Raw genomic sequence first — 23363 nt, 5'->3', positions numbered from 1 at the left:
ATCGCCCGCCTCTGGCCCGTCAATGCCGCCGTTGTTCCGCACGATTTAAACTTTATCCCACATCTTGGGCAACTGCATGTGCGGTTTCACTAGCGTGTTTTGCGCGTCAGGTGTTATTACAAAGCGTAATAATAGCTCGGCATTAGTCACTCTGTCTGGAATCTAAATGAGATATTCTCTGTTGAAGAGTGACATGCAATCCAGCTAATCCAAGTGTTAGTCATGTTAGCCGAAGGAGACTTTAACTCCTCACTTAACAGAATAAAACATGGATTACCCGTGTTTTAAAGCCCTGGAAGAATAAAGTGTTGAGGTTTATGAAATTGCCTATTTTGCGAATGAAGCGCTGCACACATGGAGGACATAAATCCCTTCAAATATCAACATGTAGGCCTGTTACCTCTGATTAATATTCATGCTTCTTTGATCCGCAGGGTGATGGGAAGTGGGGGAAGCAGCGATCACGGCAGAACATCTACATAGAAAGGAGGGGGGGGGGGGGTGCTCGTGAGTATTTACAACAGTGGAGCTGGTGATGGTGTATAAGAAAATCTCCCCGTGCACCATGGGGGGGAAGGGTGGGGGGGGGGCTCTTCATCTCACCTTCATCCACGGGAAACAAGTAAACCGGCATCGCGCTTTCATGATCCTAATCGGATCGGAACAGAAAACACGCTATTGCTGCAAGTAAGCTCTCTTTTGTAGGACGAGCGAGCTACAGGTGACCGAGGTTGAAACGCACGCGCAACGTGCACGTCATGTGTGATACCTGTGATACGCATGGACACCGCCGCCACCACAGTCACCTGCACAGCTTTTTGAGAAACTGCCCAACTGCCCCCCACGCAGGAGCCGCTCTGAGCTGCGTCTGGTGGAGTAACGGGGGGGGGTCCTCGGTGTTTGCGGCTCTTTTTTCCGGGGGGAAGTGGTGGTGGGACCGCGGCGCTTCTCGTGCTCCGGAGAACAACTCGCGCTCGACGCGCTCGACTTCCTCGTTTTGCTGCGCGAGGACTGCGCCTTTATATACGGCTCTAAAAATAGCGGGCGCGCGGCCCAATGGGCGCCGCGGAGGCTCCGGAGCGCGGACCAACCGCCGCCGACAGGATGAGGCGGCCGCGGCTCGCCATTGGCCGGGGGGGGTGGTCTTTGTAGGCGGGTTGCGCGCTCCCGCGAGCCTATTGGCGGACTTGCCGGGACGCAACGCAATCACATGGAAGGGGGGGTGGGGGGGGGGTGTTATTTTGAATCGGGGTAGGGGGGGGGGTAAGTTTTACAGTGCGGTGACGGAGTTCAGTGTCGTGCGCTTCTCGGTGCGTCACACGCTCGCAAACCTCCGCTGGAAGCGCACGGACTCCGGACCGGCATCCATGCGAGCGCGCAGACCAGACTGCAGCTTCTCCCCGACGCACAGCGAGCGCACTCGGCTTCTGCTTCCTCGCCCCCTCTCTCATCTCGGGAGTGAAATGGATGTCATCCCCATGTGCAGCATCTTCCAGGAGCTCCAGATTGTGCACGACACCGGATACTTTTCCGCTTTACCGTCCCTGGAAGAGTACTGGCAGCAGGTAACGAGGTCCAGACGCGCGTCGGTTCTTTTACGCAGTAAAAGCGCGAGGAATGTGCGCGAGAACGGAGGAACTCTCCGGTGACAGCGGCGCGTGCCAAGCGATGAAGTTGTTTACGGAACTCCGCGTTTGATTCAACAGTTCATTTAGTGTTAACATTCTTTTTTAAAGGGGAAGTGGTTTAAGTTCCCTTAAGGACACTAATGAAACACGCTCTAAATGTGACGATTAAGTCCCGGTTTGATTATTCAAATATTACTATAATATTGCTGTGATGCATTTGAAGTGACTTTTTTTTAGCATTCTTTGGGGATGTTTTTCTAATGTGTGACGGGAATCTCTCCGCGCATGTTTTCAGGTTGTGGAGGCGCGTAAAAATAAAAACACGCCGTGTTGCAGATCTGGCGACCGAAAAGCGAGCCGTGCGTCGTTGCGCGTATCTCCTCTCTCTCTCTCTCTCCCTCTCTCTCTCGCTCTCTCTCTCTCTCTCTCTCTCTCTCTCACTACCACTCTGTCTCGCGCACACGCAGATGAGAGTGACAGCCTTGACAGGCCCGGTTTGGCTCGACGCAGCGGCTCCAGGAGGACTTTTATTCCGGGGAAACGGTGTCTTGATTTGGTTGAAATGAAATGCATTGAATTGGTCGCACGCGTTCAGTCTCTTATCTCCCCGTGCATCGGATCTCTTCGGGCTCGGGGCCAGCCCCCCCCCCGCCCCCCATCCCATCCCCACCCCCCCCCCCCCCCCCCCCCCCTCCAGGCATTTAAAGCTCGCCTGGGATTCATCCAGCTCTGCTGACGAGAGACATTTGCCTTGAATGTCTCATCTCTCGTTACCAAAATACTACCACGACATTCCAATTCCAGACAAAGTTTTGTTTGTGATGAGGAATCGGTGGAATGTGACACCGTGCTATTATGGAGCACCGTGTTGCTGTATGAATATTAGTGTTGATGCTCGGCCTGTTATTTGAACAGTATTTCTTTGAAATGTACCAGGGTTTTAATTCTGTCCGGTTGTATCACAGCGAGACTTCTCGTCTGGCTGCAGTGGCTTGAGAAAGTGCTTCCTTTAAAAATAAATAAATAAATGAACCCACAATCCACGTGGGCTCTTGCAGTATTTATGCCGGGCCTTTTTTTTATGGACCCCCGTGAACCGGACCTCCCTCCTCTCGGTTCCCCCGTGTGCGATGTTATTTCTAGCGATGCCTCCGAATGCATTATTAAATCCACATTACGTTGAATAATTGATAGATTTAAAAGATCTACAAGCACTTCCCAAACCCAATGGAGAGGGGGGGAGCGCGGGGGGGGGGGGGGGGAGCGGGGGGGGGGTCTGTAGCATATGTAAATTTCATGACCAAACCTCTAGCACACACGGGTTTAGAGCACCTCGGTCTTGCTCTCAGAAGGACACGTGGTGCGCGTCATCTTCCCTGATGTGGCCTCAGCGGGCTCCCGTAGCGTCCTCCGTCCCGCACGGGACGCCGTGCCGTCCTGCAGGCAGGAAGGAAGCAGGGCCAGTGGTGTTATACCGCATCACGGCGCTTCCCCCTCCTGCTGCTGCTGCTGCTGCTGCTAAGAATATACACAGACAGTGAAGCGTTTGTGTTTCCCGTCAGAACCAATTCTTTTGGGCGTGTGGGGGATGGGGGGGGTTGCAATTTGGGGACTTTCCTGTTTTGAAGAGAAGCGTTTTGTTTAAGGGCCTCGGAGCGCTGTGCACCCCGTGACCTCACTGTCATCTCACCCCCACCCCTCCCTCTCGTAGACATGCCTGGAGCTGGAGCGGTATCTCCAGAGCGAGCCCTACGTCTCGGCCACGGACATCAAGTTTGAGAACCAGGAGGACCTGTGGAGCAAGCTGATGCTGGCCTGCGGGGACAAGTCCAACGAGTCGGACCCAAAGATCCCCCGCATCAAGGAGGAGGAGGACAATCAGGACGGCCAGCACATCGACGCCGGCGGCTTCAACTCCGACGCCAGCAGCGAGGCCTCGGACAGCTCCGAGGAGCTCTCCCCGGCCCTCGACTTCTCCTCCGGCTCCTTGACTGACATTCTGGAAGACGGCGGCGAAGACCTGGGCTCCGCCGTCATCGGCACGCCGCCGTCCTCGCCCGAGCTCGGCAAGGAGGGCTCCGCGTGGAGCGGGATACAGACTGTTCTCCACTCGCCCGGGAAAATTAGGACTGTGGGCACGGAGCGGGCGGCGGAGCGGTCGGGGCTGGCCAGCGGGGAGGCGTCGCCGGACGGCAGGAGGCGGGTGCACAGGTGTCAGTTCAACGGGTGCAGGAAGGTCTACACCAAGAGCTCGCACCTGAAAGCACACCAGCGCACGCACACAGGTAAAGACGAGTGCAAAGTCACCTTTGGGCGGGGGGGCGGGGAACTGCTCCGACAGGTTTTTGGGGTTTTGTATGAAGTAAAACTTAATTAACACGTCTTCAGAGTGAAAAAACCTCTGAAACAGTGAGAAAAAGGTTTTGCCTCGCAGTGAAAGAAACCTTCCCACATACTTTGAATAGCTCGTCAGGAGGAATGCCCTCAACTATGACCTACTTCTCACGTGACTTCATGCATGGTGCAGGGTGGAGGGGGGGGTGGAGGGCGGGCGGGTGTCCTTTTTTGGCTGAGCAGGACTCCGAGGATGTGGATCCTGAAAACAAATCAACGGTTCTCCGGTTTCACCATGGGAACCGACCCAGAAACGAAATGATGGGAATCTGACATTTGCGGTGTTTGCGCGGGGGGGGGGGGGGGGTTCAAATGTGAGCCGTTTCCCCCCTGGTCACCTTTGACCTCTGCCTGCCCGGTCGCCGCTGAGCCACCCATTAGCGGAGGAAGTCTCATTCCGAGCATCCCCAGCTGACCACGTTAGCCACGCAGCTAATGGCCTCCAGGACCATTAGGATCCAGCTCTATATTTCCTGCAGCTCGGGCCCATTACGGGAGCCGTCCCTGAAGCTGCATTCCACAGCTCTCAGGAGCCACAAGGCTCCACGGGGGCCCCCCCCCCCCCCCCCCCCACCCAACGTACAGTAGTCCGCTCAATCTGCTTAGCGCCCATTCACACAAACTCACTTTTTGTCTGAAACCAGCCTTCGGTATGTCAGCAACAAGATGACCCTTTAAAAATGTCCCGTTTTGTGATGTTTTACTGATAGATCAAGATTCAAGGACATGGAATTTATGAAGAAAGGGTCGCAGATATATTGTTGTGTTTACGAAACACAAGTTTGTGTGTGTATAAACCAGTAGGGTTTTCAATTAACCAGTTTTAGCAGGATTCTCTGTTGGGGGAACTGTGCAGAAATGTCTGTCAAAAACTGTGTTCCCTCTTGACAAACAATGCGCTTCCTCCTAAATGTTTCCCCTCGGCGTCCGCAGGTGAGAAGCCCTACAGGTGTTCATGGGAGGGCTGCGTGTGGCGCTTCGCACGGAGCGACGAGCTCACCAGACACTTCAGGAAGCACACCGGAGCGAAGCCATTCAAATGCAGCCACTGCGACAGGTGAGAGTTCACGGGGAGACGCCCGGGCGTTTGTGACGGTCGACACAAAACAAAAAAGGTGGATGGTGGAGATTACAAGCAGCCGAGTAAGCCGAGATTTCATGCTTCTTGTTGCAAATGAGCGAGGTGTTGGCTGGAGGGGAGGGGGGTGGGGAGGTGGGGGGTCAAGGACGGGCCGATGGAATGGAGTCCAGGTCAAGGGGGGTTTCAGCTCAAAGGGCTCAGAAGGGGGAAGCTGACGGTTGGACGCTAGAAGGTGACTTGACGGCGGCCACGTTTCAATGAGCCGCCGCTCCGTCCTTCATCCCTCCGCGTAACCATCGGTCCACGCCCCCCCCCTTCAGTCGGAGACGTCAGCTACTCAAACGCCGTTGGGCCTCAGAGTGACGTACAGATGTTTTGATGTGTTTTTCCAATGCTGGTTTGCTAGCCAGGTAGCTAACAAACCAGCTAGCAAACCAGCTCAAAGTGAATCCTGTGCCGCCAAAAGCAGGCAAAGTATGTTGTGAGGAAAAAAGACCCTGAATGCACTGATTATTGATTCCTGATGGCAGGCAGTGACGCGTGAGGATAAACGGTATATTCGCTTCTGCTTTTTACGGCCCACTTTTATTTTCTTCCCTTTTCACCTGACATTTTTGAACCTTCGGTAACAACAAGTACAAAACCCCCACGATACAAGAAGCGACTTTGTGTAGAACGAAAAGAGCCGGCATGGGACGTCCTCATGCCTTCTATTCACTGTGGTCTGTGACAAGACGATCTTAACCCTGCTCTCCGTCTGCCCCTCTCAGGTGTTTCTCCCGCTCTGACCACCTGGCGCTGCACATGAAGAGGCACATCTAAGATGGCCTCGGCGCGGAGACCTTGGAGGGATGATTCTGGTTGATTTGTCCCAACCCGTGCCGGGAGGGGGGGGATCAGCGAGGCCGGTGCGTCCCGGGAGCGTTAACGGGTGGGTGGGGGGCGGAGGGAGGGGGGCACCGCCGGTCGATGGAAAAAAGATGAAGCAAACGCAGGCTATTATTTGCACCATACTTAGTGCCTCCAACACCTCGCTGTGGAGATGGCTCTTGAAAGGCTTTTACGGATGATTGGGTGGGTGGGGGCGGGAGGTCCGGGGGGGATAAAATATAAATAAATAAAGGGGGGGGGGGTTTGGGGGGGACCGGGCTGGAGTAGACGGAAAGAGACTCTTCTGTATGGTGAACGCTTTTTTCCTGGAGGATTATGGGACTCGTGCGGGGGATCCGCTCCTCCACCGACGTGTGTTTGCCTGTACGCATGGGGAGGGGGGGGGGGGGGACGGGGGGGGGGGGGGGGTCTGTGAGTGCCTGAGACTGGACGCCTGTGCCGGCTTTCATGGAGCGGATGGAGCTTGCATTGTGGAACAGCGGGTGAATGACACGGATGTTAGAAAAGGGGGAGGGAGATTTTTTTTTGGGGGGGGGGGTACCCGTGGTCTCACTGACAATGAATGCAAACAACAACAACAACAACAAACACCGTGCCAGCAGAGAGAAGAGCGCCCCCTTTCTGCCCGGAGGCGACAAAACTGCAGCCACCCCTCCACCCCCCCCTTTTGATTTTTTCCAAAAAACACGGGAGGTCGTTTAGTTTAGTGCAGCTATTAAAAGTGCAATGTATTACGTAGCCTGTCTTAAAAGCATACACGCTATTAAGCTCATTTTGTTGTCCATTGTGTAAACTTTGTATCCTAAAAAACGAAATTACAAAAAAAAAAAACGGTTGTACACAAAACAGTTATGCCATTATAACAGGACTCGCATGGGATCTGGGGATGTGTTGCTCACCCGTTTGCTTGTGGGACGACAAAATCCCATTTGAGAGCAGCTACGTTCATAATACTCGATATCATAGTATATTTGCGTAAAACATAAGGCAGTCATTTTCTTTTGTTCTTGATAAGTTGGGGATACCACTGTTGCTTGGCAACTTTCTTGATTGTGGGATTTGTTTCTTCACTTTTGCTCTTGTCTTTTGTTCTACCTGTAAATGCACTGTTGACCTTACTGATGCCTTATGTAAGTGGCCTTGTCCTGTAAGATAGATCTCTTTCTCACACACACACACACACACACACACATCTGCGGGTTGCGGTTATTGAATTGCTTTTTTTTTTTAAAGGCTCTGTTCCGTGCAGTCGCACCTTCGCCCCTTTTGTCTGCCAACCGATTCCTCCTAACTAATAACAATACAGAAAACGGCTAAACATCAGCTTGATAATGACTGGCAATTTCTCTGTTGAACATATCGTTATAACTATTATCAAGACTAAATAATTCACCCCAAAAAAGGATCCAGGTCCCAGACAGAATCTTGGAGCACTCGAAAAAGCAACTCAGTTTTGTAAAGAGTTACTACTGTGTAGTACAAATTGGCGAGGATACTCGCCGTCAAGGGTACAGAGTTTTGGAAATATGTTCTCATGAAAACGTGGCCGGCCCGGCCACCGAGGCTGTGACAGATTAGGATTTTAACCGCAAAGAAGGTGTTTCCACGTCGTCGTTCATGTGTCGAAAAAGTCTCTAAAGGAAAGGAGTCCCGCCGAAGCGATGACGACTTTCTCCATCGCGAGTGTGTTTTGATGTTGTGTGTTTTTGGAGAGTCTCGCCCCTCGGGCCAATCGGTGTGGTTGAAACAACCCGTGATCTGAACAAGCGGTACGAAAAAGAAAACCGCCCGACCGGTTCAGCTGGGACTCGTGCTGCAGGTCAGGAGGTTTCTGTCCTCGTCCGACCTGAGAGGAGACACGTTTGTCCGTAACACCTTCACCACATCCGCGTTTTAACTTGAGTTCCTCGACTTCGACGCGCTCCTCTGTGGACTTTTTGAGAGGGTTTTTTTTTTTTTTAAATTCACAATTAGATGAGCTTTGACTTTTGTTTGAAATTGAAAGGCTCATGAAAGTGTTGACAAAGATCCCGATCGGCTACGAAAGGTACGGCCGTTTTTAAGGGGTCGATCGTCCGTTGATCTGTGCAGGTGAACGTGGGCAGCGTTAAAGAAAGTCCATACACTGAGAATACCAAGAATGCAAAGACATGTACATTGTAAACTAAGAGAATTTTGTAAGGAAGCTTCTATTTTGAAAGGGTATGGGACCAAAAAAAACGAGCGCAGTGTGTTGTTTCGAGAGCAGTAAAGACGAGAGCCTGAAGAATTATTGTAAAAATGACTCACTCCTTCCCCCCCTCATTCGCTTCTCTTAACACCTTTGTTCTTGATCAGCTTTTGATTGGACGGTGAAGCAAATGTACGTTTAAAAAAAAGAAAGAAAAGGGCATCGTTTGCGTAAAAACACCTGTGGCCTGTCATCTTTCAAGAAAACGCAAAACAAGACAAAAAAAAAGACTTTTCAGATGTGAATTGTTCTGGACACTTGAATTGTTATAATTCTGCATTCTGTTGCTCGCTAAGTGTTATGTTTTTTGTTTTTTTTGCCATGTGATCTTTTTCTCAACTTTTTAAAGACCTGCAAAGACTCTTTAGCTTGAGAATCTTTATCGGATAACCACGGCGATGAGAATACGAGGCTCTATTTTTGTTTGTTTTATGGCATAACAAGATTTTTTCATTTGAAATTGTTTTGTAAAATAGTTTCTGTATGAATGTATTTTTTATTGGAAAATCGATAAAAGAATTTATTGGATCTCCACGTGTTTCCTTTTTTGTCCCCCGCAGCGCCACGACACAATCAGCCAGGAAGTCTCTGTTTATGGGACATTCAGTAGATTCCCAAAGGAGGAATCATCAGGTCAAAGGTCAGCGTCAACTACATTTCTGAACTTCACTGGCAGGAAGTCAACAGCTAAAAGGCAGAAAACGTAGTAAAAAAAAAACTATTTTCAAAAACATTTATGTAGAAAAATAATTGCTCGGATTTTCAACAAACATCAAATCCAGCGACGATTTAGTTCGTCTCTCCGTACTTTTGAAGCGCTTCCCGAAGCAGCGGGACACCCGGATGGGAACTATTTTCAGCGGTGGACTAATCCGGTGTTTGGATGTAGTAGAAACAAACTACATACAGTGTGTATGTGTGCGATGAAGGAACGCGGCGCATTGATGTGATTTATCAGAGTTTGGTTGGCTTCAGAATAACATGAGAAAAACCAGAACCTTGTATGGTAATAATGTCTCATCAGGTAACCGTCATGGCGGTCAATGGGATAAATGCTCAGAAATGTTTTATTTTGGTTCTCCGGTACCAAAATAATTTCATAGTTTCATCAAGGTGACATTGTGAAAAAGTAGTGAGCTGAAGTCTCGTAGATTTTATTGAAAAACAGACGCATTCATGTCATTTTGTCGTGATATTTGTTGAAAAATAAAAAACATAGACTAGAACTGAAAGCCAAAGCTATTAACTTGTACTGAACTGGAATTATCCTTTAAATAAAGTCATCCCATGATCCAAACCCCTCTGCTGAAGCATCTGGGATACTTACGATATGTAAAAATCCTGCAAATATCAGAATATTCGGCTTATTCGTCTGGATATTTTTTATCAGGATGATGGAAAAAGCTCATCCCAAACTCGACAAAAGAGCGCCGGCGTGAGCCGTTTGGTGGAATGTGCATTGTGGGGACAATCTGTTCCTCCGGCTCCAGCCAAGAGAGGCAAGTTCTCGTCTTACTCTCCAGGAAATTTATGCAAATTAAGTTGTGCCGCAAAACAAATCCCTGATAAGCGCTGCGCACACTACACAGACAAATGGCCTCTTCATCTCCGATTGCAGGCACAAAGTGCTTCGGCTTTGACGCCGCCGCACTGAGCCCGCCACGCTCCGTGCCCCAAAGCCCCGGAATAACTTAAGCACTCTGGATATACTCATTGGTGTTTTCATTCAAATTGCCAGAACTAAAAACTGGGCTATACAATAAAAAGACCAGTAAAGAAAGGAAATTAATAAGAATGGTGGGAGGGGCGGGGGGGGGGGGGGGGGGGGGGGTCTCGCAGGCAGTGGGTTTTGAAGCATTGTGGAATTGGGGGACAATCTCGATTGGTAGTGCGGCATTGTCAATTTAGCGTGGACACAATAAGGACATTTATATCAATTAAATATGCATGACCGTGACAGATTCAAACCGGCCTTATTTTCCCCCCCGATAGCTATCAGACTCCCCACTGTGTTCCCAATTAGAAGCAGGCCTGGTGCTGTGGCTTCACGCAATGAGGTGTAAAAGTGGATCATTTCCCATACGGAGAACTGGAATCTGGGGGCATTTTGGGATGTTTGACAAGTGCACACCCCACTCTGCGCTAAAGGTCAGAGAGGGATGTTTGTCACTGGAGTATTGCTAAACTTTTTTATTTTAAGAACCATCTGACTAATAGTTAGTCACAGCTTGGTGAGAGACAGGAAACACACATTGCATATATGCAAAGTCCTGCAGCTACAATCTTATATTAATTCAAATTCATAATTCTTTGCTCAAAATAAGTAAACATTACTAAGTCAAGAACGATTTTATTTCGGAGCGCAACCTTATGCATTACAGGGTAGGAATTACCAACTTGTGCATTTATGTATTGCGTTTCCCAGAACCTGGAATGTAAATACATAATAAACACAACGTGAATAGCCTGCGGTGGTTGTGGGGCGGCTCCACCGGGATCCAGCGGAATGACTGACCCGGTCGCAGCTTTAGCACTCGGAGAAAGCATTCAAATGCTGTGAAACAAACGAGAACATTCAAGGTCGACCAGGAGAACGAGATCTTCCCCGCAGCAAGGTCTCACCACATGCTCTACACCCCCCCGCCCCCCACGCAGCTCGCATGTCCTCCTCTGCAGGCCCGCAGGGTGTTGCTTGTTAAACCAGAACGAAAGTGGAGGTCAGCGACCCCGCATGTGGATGGTAGTCTGTCACCTGGGAACCTCTGCGGACACTTTTGCAGGTGAATCCTGCCAGTTTTATGGATTACACCAGTACAACAGTGGGCATTTTGTTTGGTCACCAGTGGTTTATAAGGTTCCGTTTCCATTTAGTTGATGTTCTGTCCCGCGACTCTAAACGAATTCAACAATCCCGAGATTGTAATCAGCGTTAATATAACCTCAAATGTGTCTGTCTGTTTGGATTTAATTTATTGGCGGTGTGGTCTCTCCCAGGCCCGATGCCATGGAGGCGAACGGTGCTCCTTCCGTAAACAAGGTCCCTGTTCGTTAATCAAAAGAACACTTGATTAAATTCCAACGTGGAGAACATTGTCATGGAAGAGAAGAAGACAGATCAACAGGTTCAGACTGACATTTCGACTTGCCGGGACGATTCCCGATTCACCGAGAGACAGAAATGGACGCTTCACCACGCAGCCACATGAGCCACGTTCGCTTTGTCGCTTCTCTCGGGGACTTCCCATCGAACGGAGCCCCCCGACCGAGAGCCGGCATCCGCGCTGCTTCAGTGCCCTCGAGCCACGGCTCTCAGTACCTACGAGCAGACATGCCAGATGGAACGCGGCCCCAAATTTTCTGCCCGGCAACCATATCCAGCTCTGTGAAAAAAACAGGCTTCTAGACCAACAGAACAAACACAATTTCCAGGGCTCCAATTTCACAAAATGATATTCATCATTCATTGGAAATGGAGTCTTCCATCCATCCATCCATCCATTGTCAGACCGCTTATCCTGCACACAGGGTCGCGGGGGGGCTGGAGTCCATCCCAGCCAATTTCGGGCGATAGACAGGGTACATCCTGGATTGGTCGCCAGCCAATCGCAGGGCAACACAGAGACACACAACCATTCACACTCACACTCACACAACTACGGGCAATTTAGAGTCACCAATTAACCTGATCCCCAAAGCATGTCTTTGGACTGTGGGAGGAAGCCGGAGAACCCGGAGAGAACCCACGCAGACACGGGGAGAACATGCAGACTCCACACAGAAAGGCCACTGGGCAGAATCGAACCCAGGACCTTCTTGCTGTGAGGCAACAGTGCTAACCACCACGCCACCGTGCCGCCCTTAAATGGAGTCTTGTTACAGGTAATTATATAGTATAATATTCTGTAGTCCAAATACATAAATGGCAAACTCAGGTGCTGCTCCGTCTCAGTTTACAGTTTTTTTTATGGTTATTTGGACCTGCGCTCTCCATGCTGACCCCATTTTATATCTCACCTCCAAACTTGATGAAATTCCCCTTTTCAGAATGTAAAATTGCATTTAAATTTGAAGTCACAAGAAAGTGACGTTTAATGTTTGTTGAGATGAAAACCGGAATGTCTGGTGTTTAAGTCGGATGGTTGATATCCTCCATCTATCTCATGTCATAACTTCTGCTGGGTGTCTTCTGTGGGGGGAAACATCACCCGACATGTTGCATTGTGGAGCCGCAGCCTCCATTTGGGGTTCACTCTCCCTTCTGCTGAGAGCCGGAGCGCTTCTCCACTCCCTGTGTGCACAGACAGTGATGAAGAGGTCTGGGGGTCTGAGGGGGGCCGGGGGCTCCAGCCACCTGATGGATGGGCATTCCTCAGGCCCCCCCCCTGAACCCCCACTCACCCTCCCCTTCTAGGTGATGAACAAGCTCATTACTATGGCCCACTCATAAAAGGAGGCCATTATCTCTTCACAGCGCACTTTGAACTCTGAGAAAGGAATCCACCCCCCCGCCCGCCCCCCCCGTCTGGGGCTGGTGGTTACGTAATGCGGTCATGGCGCGCGGGTGGAATATGTGGCTCACGGCCAAGTGCATCCCACGCTGGGATCAGCTCCAAGATGCCGCCGCGGCCGCGTTGGCCGGATTCTAGCTCGCCGGCGACCCGAGACCGCCTGTGTCTCTATCGGGCCTCCAGCAGCCTGTCGACTTCACTGGCGGCGAGGAGGAGACGTTTAGACGGGCAAACACAACTTCTTTATGAAGGCATGAAGTGCGTAACGCACGGAACCAAAGGAAGAAAACTTTGACCTGAGTCCTGTGTCGAAAGTGTCAATTCCCCAGTGGCGCTGAAGGAAAAGTCAGAGGGTCAAAGGTCAGTCAGTTACTTGTTAGTTAGGTCACTTCTAATGTTTAGGACAATATTTAAAGATGTAAATGTGAAGTGACAACACGGCAGCATAAACGGGTTTATCTGGATTTTCCACTCAGAGTTGAGTGAGTTACTCTAACTGACCGATTTTGACACGAACGCCGCCCAAGACGACGGCCGTGGGACTAACTCCTCCACTTCCACTTTCAATAGAAACATTGAAAACACCTCGTGAATCTGTATCGAGGTCACAGCAACTTTTCGCTCCTCTTTCACACAAAAAACCCCCCCAAACGACCCATAAACAAACCCCCAAACATGCAGCGCCTTACACATCTACACGCGTGCATGGAGGGAAAAGACTCACACCTCTTTCCCCTGAAGGTTTGAGGAGCCCTGTTTGAATTCACCTATCACCATGACAACTAGTCTCTCTTTACCGGCTGCACCCGTGGGAGGTTTTCGCCCAGCCTTTTCTAATTTCACACTGTGTGGATATCTCCATTCAGTAATTACAATCCCATCCATTCTCATTTTCCCTGTCCAGACAATGTGCCCTGAATATACACACACACACACACACACAAAAACATATATATCTATCTCACCTCTTCAGACGTACACATCGCACGTACACACACAAGGATGGACCGCCTGTGTTCGTGGACACACACAGGCGCCGTGGGAGTGTGTGTTTGGGGGAGGGTGTGCGAGGGAGAGATAGAGGGGGAGAGACAGATGTGAACTGTCACGACTCCGAATTCACCGACGCACACAATCACACAAAAGCACATCGCTCTCAAAATCCAATTACAAGCCAACTCGCGGCCGCTGGAGTTGGGCTCGTTGTTGAAAAGTTTAAATAATTGCAAAGTAATAGGAACTCAAATCAACAAGATTCGCCCCGCAAATAAGCCCCGGCAGCGTAGAGACAGGGTGGAAATACGCGAATCCCCCCCGAGCGACGCTTCTCCTCCACGACCACGGCCTTCGCCGAGGAGCCGATCGGCCCGGAGGCGTCGCTTGAGACGCGGCCCGTTGTTCCTCCGCTCTCCTTTCTCGTGCCGCTCGCCATTTTAATACACGTGATGTGATGCATATTGATCAAGCAACTGAACCAATATGAAAACCGTTGTTGCTTAATACCTGTTAGATTCACACACCGATGGCAAATGAAATGAAGACATTACATTAAGTCTAATTTAAAGTTTAAACTTAATGTAATAAACTGGAGGCCGAGGGACCTTTGATGGGATCAGGACAGTAAACAGCGACCCGGCTTAACCGATGTTTACCACACAACGCTTTTAGGTCATTGCTGTGTCGGCCACATCAGCCACCCGAGCCGATATCAACACAGATAGCGTGCTGGCTGGTAGGAAGGAGGAGGAAGGTCGACGGGGGTCATTACGGGGGGTTAAAGCCGTGGGAGTCGGTCAGAAATCCAGCTAATGTAGACGACAAAATAAGAAATGTAGATGGAGACGGATAGATTTAAAATGTCCTTTGAAGCATAGTGTTTAACGGAGAGTATATAGATGGGTGATATATGAAGTCAAAAGACTAAACCAAAAACAGACAATTAGTCACCAAAACTGCGTGTTCACTGATCCTCGTCTGAAATAAAACACAGCAACCTAAAGAAGCTAAGAGAAAGTATGATGGGCAAACATCTGCACCACTAAAACATGGCGTCCTCCGCTTTGTTCTAATATGACTGTTGTTCGCTTCACTGAAAGCGCACGCGTTGTGAGAAAAGGGGCCTTAATGCAGTTATAACTTTCTGTGTCTGGTTAAAAGCACTCACGCCGGACCGAGTAAACACATACGGAGGAAACGGGGATTGTTCATGAAACCTTCCCACACTGCGCAGCGCTTCCCGCCGCCAACGCTCCAAATATTTGGCCACCCACCCAAAAAAAACGCCGCTCCGAAGCCGCGCAAACAACGTGTCATTTTCATGCCTTTTGATCACGGAGCTATTCTGAGTGAACCTCCCGAGGTTTCTCACTCGGGGCGCGAGGTGCTCCGGCGATGCGCTGCCGGAGTGATAAGCTGAGCTCCCTCTTCTCTCCCTTTTCACTTTTAAGGATTGAGATTCTGAAAAAGAATAATAAAACAACTGTCAGCTAATTGGCAATGTGAGTGCTCCTATGGAGGGATAAAAAAAAAAAATACAATGAAAGAAACTACAAAGTGACTCCACAAGGGAGAAGCTACGGTGCAAGCGCACACACACACACACACACACACACACACACACTCAGGTTTTAAGGGCATTCCCTCGTCGCCTACTTTTATGCTCTCATTGTTCAGTTTTTCCCTCTTCTTTTCTTTTCCTGCACACGAGATACTTCGTTCCCCAGCAAGGCTCCGTCTGAAGAAGTTTACTTGAAGCGACCTCCTCCACCCAGACTGGAGCACTTTATTTTAAAAGTCACGAGAGGTGAGGTTTGTGCAGCACGCGCTGCTCAGATATATTATGTAATATGGGTATATTTTAAACTTTTTAAACACATGTGGTTGCTTAGCCCAATGTAATGGGACATATGAAATGAAAACATGCTGGGATGCAGTTTTTTCCCTCATATAAACAGTCCGGAATCTTTTTTCCTGCAGCTCAGCGGAGGTGTGACTGCACAGACCCCCCCCCCCCCCCCCCCCCCCCCGGTTAGGAAACCCTCCACTGAATCATCAGGAGACCCGTCAGACTGAAATCCGGCCCAAGAGCGAGTAAATAAAAATGGCGGCAACATAATGCTGAAGACTGATTGCTTCCAAAATAAATGGTCGAGATTTTGGCAACGAACCGAATTCTGCAACGAATATCAGCAGAAACACAGCATCTGGGATCTCAATGCTGGCTCGCCGTTCATGTGATGCTTTTGAAATCAAATCAAGCCCCGCGAACAACAAGCAGGCGCGCTGCAGCTCCTCGGATGTGACGGTCGCTCCGTGTCACCGGAGGCCGGCTCTCCACCAACAATCCTCTATTTTCAGTGCCTCGACTCGATGCTGGAAGCTTGAAACAATGAGCTTAATACTTAAAGGTCGGCCTTATCTTATGGACTAATCGATTGCGATGGAAAATATGTGCGACAACTAAGCTACATGTAATTTCCTGCAGCATAAAAGAAGTGTTGGTTTATATCTGATTATCGTTATTACACCTGCAGTCACAGCTCTACAGGCGCACACAGGCAGGCCTGCTCATTCGTGCACAAACCGCACAAACAAACAAATCACTCACACGTCAACGGTGCAGAAAAAGAGGAAGCCCGTCGACATTGTTCCTTGCACGGATCAAACGACACAAGCCGCCGCATGGCGGAGGACACGCATTCGGTCTCTTCCGCCCTGCTAATAATATGCTATCATTGGGCCCGAGCACAAATGCACCGCTCACGGCCATAATCTTGTTGTCAGCTGTCTCGCTCCGTGGATGACGTGCAGACACTCAAAGCCATTTGGCATGTAGGGCTGAGATCCCACAGCCCCGGCTTAATTGGATTTTGAAATGTGGTGTGCGTGTGTGTGTGTGTGTGTGTGCGTGCGTGTGTGCGTTCACGTGCATTGGTAGTTCAGCACATCTGAGTGTTTTCATACGTATGCATGTGCTCTCACATCAAATAAAACATTTTGCCGTCAGGTGGAACCCTCATGAATCACATCTTTCTAGGAGAGGAGGGGGGAAAAAAAAGCCTTGATCGAAAAACAGCTCGTGTTTTGAGTTGAACCTTTTGCTTTCAGAGGGGGTTCGTCAGCTGGGGAATTTGTTTCTTCTCAGCCTGCTGGATGAGCCGCTAAGTGCGTAAGTTTATTTAGTGCGTATGTCTGCTCTCTCATCTGCTGGACTTGTTGTTTTATGACTCAATGCTCAAAGTACCTCTCGTGGTTTCCCTGATTTACACTTTTTGTAAAAAGCGTTGGATGTCGACGTCTCTGCATTGAGGGAACGTTATTTTTATGCGATTGCTTATTACATTACATGTGAATTAGCTGGCTTTATATTACACCCAGGGAGCAATTAAGTGTCTTGCTCAGCTGGGATTTGAACCACCAACCTTGTGGTTCCCAGCGCACCCTGTCTACTCCATGCGGCACCGTCTCCCATGACAGAGAGTAATGGAACAAGAGCAGAAAATCAAACGGGTTGTCCAATATCTGCAGGGCAAAAAGAAGGCAGACTGGTTAATAATTGCTCAAAGTGTTTGTTAAACATCCATTAGAGTTTACCCATGAGAGCTGTCTTAAAACACACAGACGCTAAATCTGGTTCATCGTTATTTCATGCACCACTAAGCAATGACGTTCTGATGTTGCCAAACTTTTGGATATTAGCAATTCATTTGGTAAATCATATATAAAAAAAATTTGTAAAGATGATGTGAAAAACACAAACTGAAACCAGAAATGCGCTTTGTAATGGAAAAATATCAGCAAATGTTCTTGATTTGACAAATGTTTGACAATATCAAATGTTTCAGTCATTAATACATAAGTGATGTGTGTTAATAAACACATGTTAATGCAATTGCCTAACTCTTTGCACATGAAATGAAGGGATCTCGTCTTAAAATAGAAATAGAACCTTCTTCTGGTTTGGTGCTGTGATGCAAAAGTGCACCGATTGGAATAAAGTTGTCGCTGATTTAATCTGCAGAGAATTCTCTGGTAGACAGGAAGAGGCGTGGATATGGATATGGATGGATGGAGGGATAAGGGAAAGAGAGGGAGAACGACTCTTCCTGACTTCCCCGGAAGCCATCTGTCTTTGTTTGAAGGGTCTGACTGCTGTCAGGCTGCTGTGATAGAGACACAAACAAACAGGAGGATCACAGCTCCTTATCTCAGCTCATTCCTCCTCCCTAACAAGGCAAACACCAGCAATCCTGTCGTGTTGACTGTGTGTGTGTGTGTGTGTGTGTGTGCGTTGGGAGGAGTGAGGGGGAGTCTCTGTCTATACTTGGGTGTTTTTTGTTCTTTTTACAGTGATATTTGACCGGAAAGATGTGCAAATTTTACAAAGCATGATGCAAATCCAGAGAAATCCAGCGACCAGAAGCCCAGCAGGAGACGTGTTGGGTGGAACAGACATCAATCAAGGTTCCTGTTAAAAGGAGAAGGGATCAGCAGCAGCTCCTGACCAAACCGCGCTGTAGACCACGTCAGCAGTCTGATGGAATCACATTTCAAAAGAACGTATTTGGCAGCGAGGACGGAGACTTAGTCCCTTCTGTCTCTCTACTAGAGACAGACAGCCATTAGTTGTGTGCTCTTACAATAATACAGTACTTGTATAATGTGTATACAACGTTTAATATCACAAGTCATATCATATGTCCGGGACGATTGTTTGAGTTGTACCTCATTGTCGGCCCTCGGTGTTACCATAGCAACCGCCAGGTTTGTCGACCCGTTGCCCACGATATCGAAGTTGCGTGTTTCGCCACGTAAACTGTTTACCCAGCAGAGAATGCTGCACCCAAATCAACGCGCACGTGGCAGCGTTTCTCATCCTTGCATCGCCGCGCGTCATCGTGCATCATCGTGTTCTGGTACCATCTTCCCTCCTAACGCCTGGAAAAGGCTTTTGGGTCCTCTCGGGTGAAAGCCGAAGTCGGGGGCCTCGACACGAAGCGCCGACTTCACACAAGCGGCGGCGATGTGCACCGTGCATCGCGGGCTTTGTGACGTGTGAGTGTACACGTTCACAGCACCTGGGTGTGTGCGCACGTCTCCCTGCGAAGTCAAATATAATGAGACCTCGCTCTGTTAAAGCAGACGGAGCGACGGCGTCATCTGCAATTTAAATGAGCAGTTCACTGATTAACGCAGCCAAAAGGTCTTAATATAGCCGAGTAGTGACTGAAATGCAATTTCCATTCAATCCATGTTTTTATTTAGACCGAGTGATATGGAACTCTGTCGCAAAGTGGAGGACAGATGGAACTCTCTTAAGCAGACACACAAATACACACACATTTTGCTCCGAATGTGAGATAATTGGCAAGTCATGTGGGGGAAACGTCTTTTTGCTGCTGAGCCTAATTAGGGAGAGAACATTTCCGTAGCTGCCAAACAACAGCAGACAAACCAAAGGTGCCCTATAAAGAATCTTAGGTTCATTATAACGCGACAACGAGGAGTTCATCCGCCGCCGCAGAAGACCGCAGCATCCCCGACAGCCAAAGGGCACGAACGCAAGTGGTGGAGTTGGTTTTCACGGAGGAAAAACGTGTGTTCGTGCAGAAGCAACGTGGAGGGGACGCGGCTGCGGCAAAGCGAGAGATCAATGCGCTGGAGCTGGCTTCCAGCTGTGGGAGGTGGTTCGGAGGAGTTATAATGATGCACCGCAGGTCAAAGGTCACAGTGGGCATTGATCGCTAACAGCTGAAGATCGTCAGAGAGCCTGTCCAGCAAGAATCAATGATACACCCCCCCCCCTAAAATGTGTAGAGGACATTTTTCTTCTGGGAGATACCTCCCACTTTTACAGACCACCACAACAAATGAAGGCAGAGATGTGCGTGGAATAAAATAGCTACATCTACAGATTGGATTTTTCGTGTTTATTGTCTCTTCTTTTAAAAGAGGCTATATATCTTAAAAGTTTCCTTTTATTTATGATTTGGCTGAACTGGAAAACTTGTTACTTTAAAAAAAAAACAGAAATACTGCTTCTCATTGTTGCTCGTTTCATTATGAAATACTGACACAACCACATACATATTTCTTTCACTTATATATAGAGAAATAGTCCGCTGATTAGCAAATGTTAGCATGCTAACACGCTACACTGACACAGTCAACACGGCAAACACTTCTACGGCTAAACATCAGGATGTCAGCAGCGTCATCATAGACATGTTAGCGTGCTAATGTTAGCGTTTAGCCCAAATGTACCTCCATGCTAATCACAGAGCTACCAGCATGGATGTAGACTCTAATTGATCTGCACACATGTTACATGTTTCTTTTCGGCCTCTCAAAGAATAGATTAAGCTCTGAACTGTGTGACACTGAAGACAAAATCAATGCCCTTGAATTATCGTATTGTCGTATTGTCTCTTCAGTCAAAGAGAAGGAGCCACTTACCGGTGTTCTTTAGTGATGAAAACTTCGTGAAGGCATCTCGAAGGAAAAAAACTGTCACATCAACCTGCCGGTAATTATGAGGAGGGAATGTGACATTTGTTTTGGAGGGCCTCAGTTTATGCCACTCTACAGTCACAAATTGTGGAAACACAGATGGCGAACTAGACAACAAGCAGATGCCGAGCAGCGAGAGCAACATTTACACTTTAAACCAAAAGTGATCATCAAATACATCAACGCCAATTTGGCCCCAGTGTTCTGTGGGGAGCGACCTCGACGAATCCAGCACACTAACATTAACGTTGAAGTGCTTTAATCAATATTTCGCAGCAACAACGGACCCAATTATTATAACCATCCAACTCCCTTCCCTCTATGGAGAATTCTAGTGCGCGGCGATTTCCATCCATCTGTCAAAAGAAGAAGTATTTTTCAGTTACAGCCTGATTCTTTCTCTCTACTTTAGGGTTGCGTCGGAGTTGGAAATCTCTGCCGTCCCCCTTCAGTCAGGAGAACCCCGGGCTTCATCTCTTCTTCACGTCAACCCAAGTCATCTGGTTGGTTGGTTTGTGGTTTGACTCCTGCCTCCTACCATCCACATGGGCAAGTGTCCTTGAGCAATGCGTTGATCCCCCAAGTTATTAAATAAAATGTTTTGACAATCGAAACAAACATTTAAAGTTTTAACTCAAGAACTAAAAATAAAATATGCTATAATAAATAAAATGTGAAATCAGGCCGTGTGTGCAGAAACAAAACTCCATGATAAGAATCTAGTTTCCTTCATTTATACAAGTTTAATGACACATTTCTTAAGGAATTACTCGGAGACATTCTTTTGAGTCTCTTCAGCGATCTCTGCATGAGTTTGACTGCACTTGAATAAATGAAATCTGGCACACGCATGCGGCGAACGCCTTTAACCGTGTCTACTTCGGCACAGATCAGGCTCCAGATGTGGATGGCATGTGATGGTTCAATCAACTACAGCAGGCCTGTCAGAGTGGTGACTCTGCTACATCTAACATGTAGTGTATTTAACAGGATAGGGCCCATTGAGACGAGCACCGCGGCTCCTGTGCTTTGAAAAATACGGCAACAGATGAGCCGGCGGAGGCGAGAAGCGTCAGTAAGCGTCGTGAATGGAGAGACGCTCAGCAATCACCGCACAGCAACATCAATTATTCACTGTTCCACGAGCGCGCAGAACAAACACGCGGCGCCGGCTGCAGGTGCAGCGGCGAGTGTTTTTTCCTAGTTGCGTAGTGTATGAACAGTGAGCAATGATAAAAGTGCATTAGTGAGACGGATCAGTCCTGGAAATGAAGATTAATTAGACAGAGAAATGCCGCAGGAGACGAACACGCTGTTGATGGAGTAGCGAGTGGGAGGGGTTTTTTTTCCCTCTCGGCCTGCTTAAAATTCCACGTCAAACGGCGCTGATATTGGCCTATAATTACAACATCCGTCATTATTGATCATTGTCCCTTTAATAAACAGCTCTCAACATTTTGAGGAATTTGCCCCGGATAAAACGCCAGGCAACAAAAGCCGGCCTCTGTGATGAATAGACGCAGAGCTCTGGGATTCAGAGAGCTCTGGAATCAACATTCAAATGGTTATTTTTTATTTTTTTTTAATTTAGAAAGAAGCCAGAGAGCAACGTCGGCTGAGCCTCCAGATTCCGCTTCAAGGATGCGCTGCTTTTGTTTGCATTGTTACGCTGACGCGCGTGTGTGAAATAGCTGGGGGGAAATGTCAATGTCATTCCATTAGGTATCAAGGCAAAAAAACACAAAAGGATATGAATTCCTGCCTGAAAAACGAAAGTGTGTGTGTGTGTGTGTGTGTGTGCGTGTGTGCGTGTGTGCGTGTGTGTGTGCGTGCGCTCTTGTTTGGGAATACACAGAACAGAATGTGTCTCCGGACAAAGGATTTGTCTTTGCCTTTGTTTTTGGTCTGTCAGTTATTATTGCGAGTGGAACAGATAAAAATGGCAATAACACGAGCACGTGATGCTTTCTGAACATCACCGGTGAGCGATGCGCTTTGACGGGGCGAAACCATCAAACCTCACTTTTGTTAAAGAGTGTCTCTTCAGCCCGAGCCGTGATTTTAAACTGTTTTCGTATTCCCATTGCTTGAGTTGGTCATAGCGTTTTACTGCTGATAAGAAGTAGATCGGTGGGGCGCTCAGGCAACCGTTGGAAGACACCATTGGCCTGCTGGCCATAAAAGATGTTCCTCCGATAGCTGAGTACGAAGGAAGGAGCGTCAAGTGTTTTCATTCAACATAATACGATGGATGTCGACATTTCTGAATCAACACGTTCTTGTTCGGGGGCCGGTCGGGGGGGGGGAGCAGGTTCAGCAGCGTTTTCCTCCCAGCCAAACGAGATATCTATAACCTCAACCTCATCTGGCTCTCGGTCCATTCTTCAACTCCCATCAGTGAGGTTTAGATTTTGTAATTCTGCTCGAGTCACGTGACTCATGGGGTTTCTGACTGTACTTTATTTTGAAAAGGCACGGAGCCGAGCTGCGTTATTTGACTAATAGCTGCTTAAAGGTTGAACAACATGCTGACTTTTAGCAGGTGTAATGTTTATCATCTTCGCATGCTAACTGCTAATTAGCAGTAAACCCCCAAGTAAACTGCGGGTGATTGGATTTTAATTTATTTTGCATGAATTTAGGATATAAACCAAAATGTGAACAAATAAGCACGTTGACCTCATAATGGCAGAAGATAAAAAAGAGTGGAGGTCACCAAAGTCAATAGGATACATCATCTGGGAACCATGAAAATTAAAAAGTTCCAGTCTGTTTTAAGCAGGAAGTTTTCTGCATCATCATTCCACCTTGGTGTTAATCATCGTTAATCATTAATCATCACAATCATGTTCTTAACAAGTGTGTTTTCACTGCACACGGTGCAAACAGTAATGAGTTAAAACACACAAAGGCCAAACTCGATGCAGAAAATGTTTAAACGTGGAGCCTAAGGATGAAAGTCATTCCGGGCTCCTCTTGCTGTCCTGCAAACCTCCTGACGAAGCACCTGAGGACCTGATTAGTAAAACGGACTCGCAGAGAGGAGACTTTGGCAAGACGTTCCTTCTTGTGGACGTAATTGGCAATAAGCCATCAATTAGACCCAGACATTTATCCTGCAG

The 23363-nt window shown here is 48.3% G+C and overlaps 1 protein-coding gene across 1 annotated transcript; it reads left to right on the top strand.

Moving 5' to 3' along the window:
• The first annotated feature begins 1254 nt into the window (after positions 1-1254).
• On the top strand, positions 1255-6225 carry LOC120816528 (Krueppel-like factor 6). The gene is made up of 4 exons (XM_040172197.2): positions 1255-1565; positions 3340-3913; positions 4956-5079; positions 5874-6225. The coding sequence occupies exons 1-4, from the start codon at positions 1368-1370 to the stop codon at positions 5923-5925; spliced, it is 948 nt and encodes a 315-aa protein (XP_040028131.2). The 5' UTR covers positions 1255-1367; the 3' UTR covers positions 5926-6225.
• The last annotated feature ends 17138 nt before the right edge of the window (positions 6226-23363 follow it).

This window comes from Gasterosteus aculeatus, chromosome 3 (assembly GCF_964276395.1).
Source record: "Gasterosteus aculeatus chromosome 3, fGasAcu3.hap1.1, whole genome shotgun sequence".
NCBI classification, from domain to species: domain Eukaryota; kingdom Metazoa; phylum Chordata; class Actinopteri; order Perciformes; family Gasterosteidae; genus Gasterosteus; species Gasterosteus aculeatus.
This window is presented reverse-complemented; position numbering and strand designations above follow the sequence as displayed.

What these genes read in the sequence shown, in the direction of transcription:
- LOC120816528 (XM_040172197.2), top strand. Translation starts at nt 1,368, where the DNA reads ATGCGAGCGCGCAGACCAGACTGCAGCTTCTCCCCGACGCACAGCGAG. An exon ending in TGGAAGAGTACTGGCAGCAG is followed by an intron (nt 1,566 to 3,339) that starts GTAACGAGGTCC and finishes TCCCTCTCGTAG; the next exon opens with ACATGCCTGGAGCTGGAGCG. An exon ending in AAATGCAGCCACTGCGACAG is followed by an intron (nt 5,080 to 5,873) that starts GTGAGAGTTCAC and finishes TGCCCCTCTCAG; the next exon opens with GTGTTTCTCCCGCTCTGACC.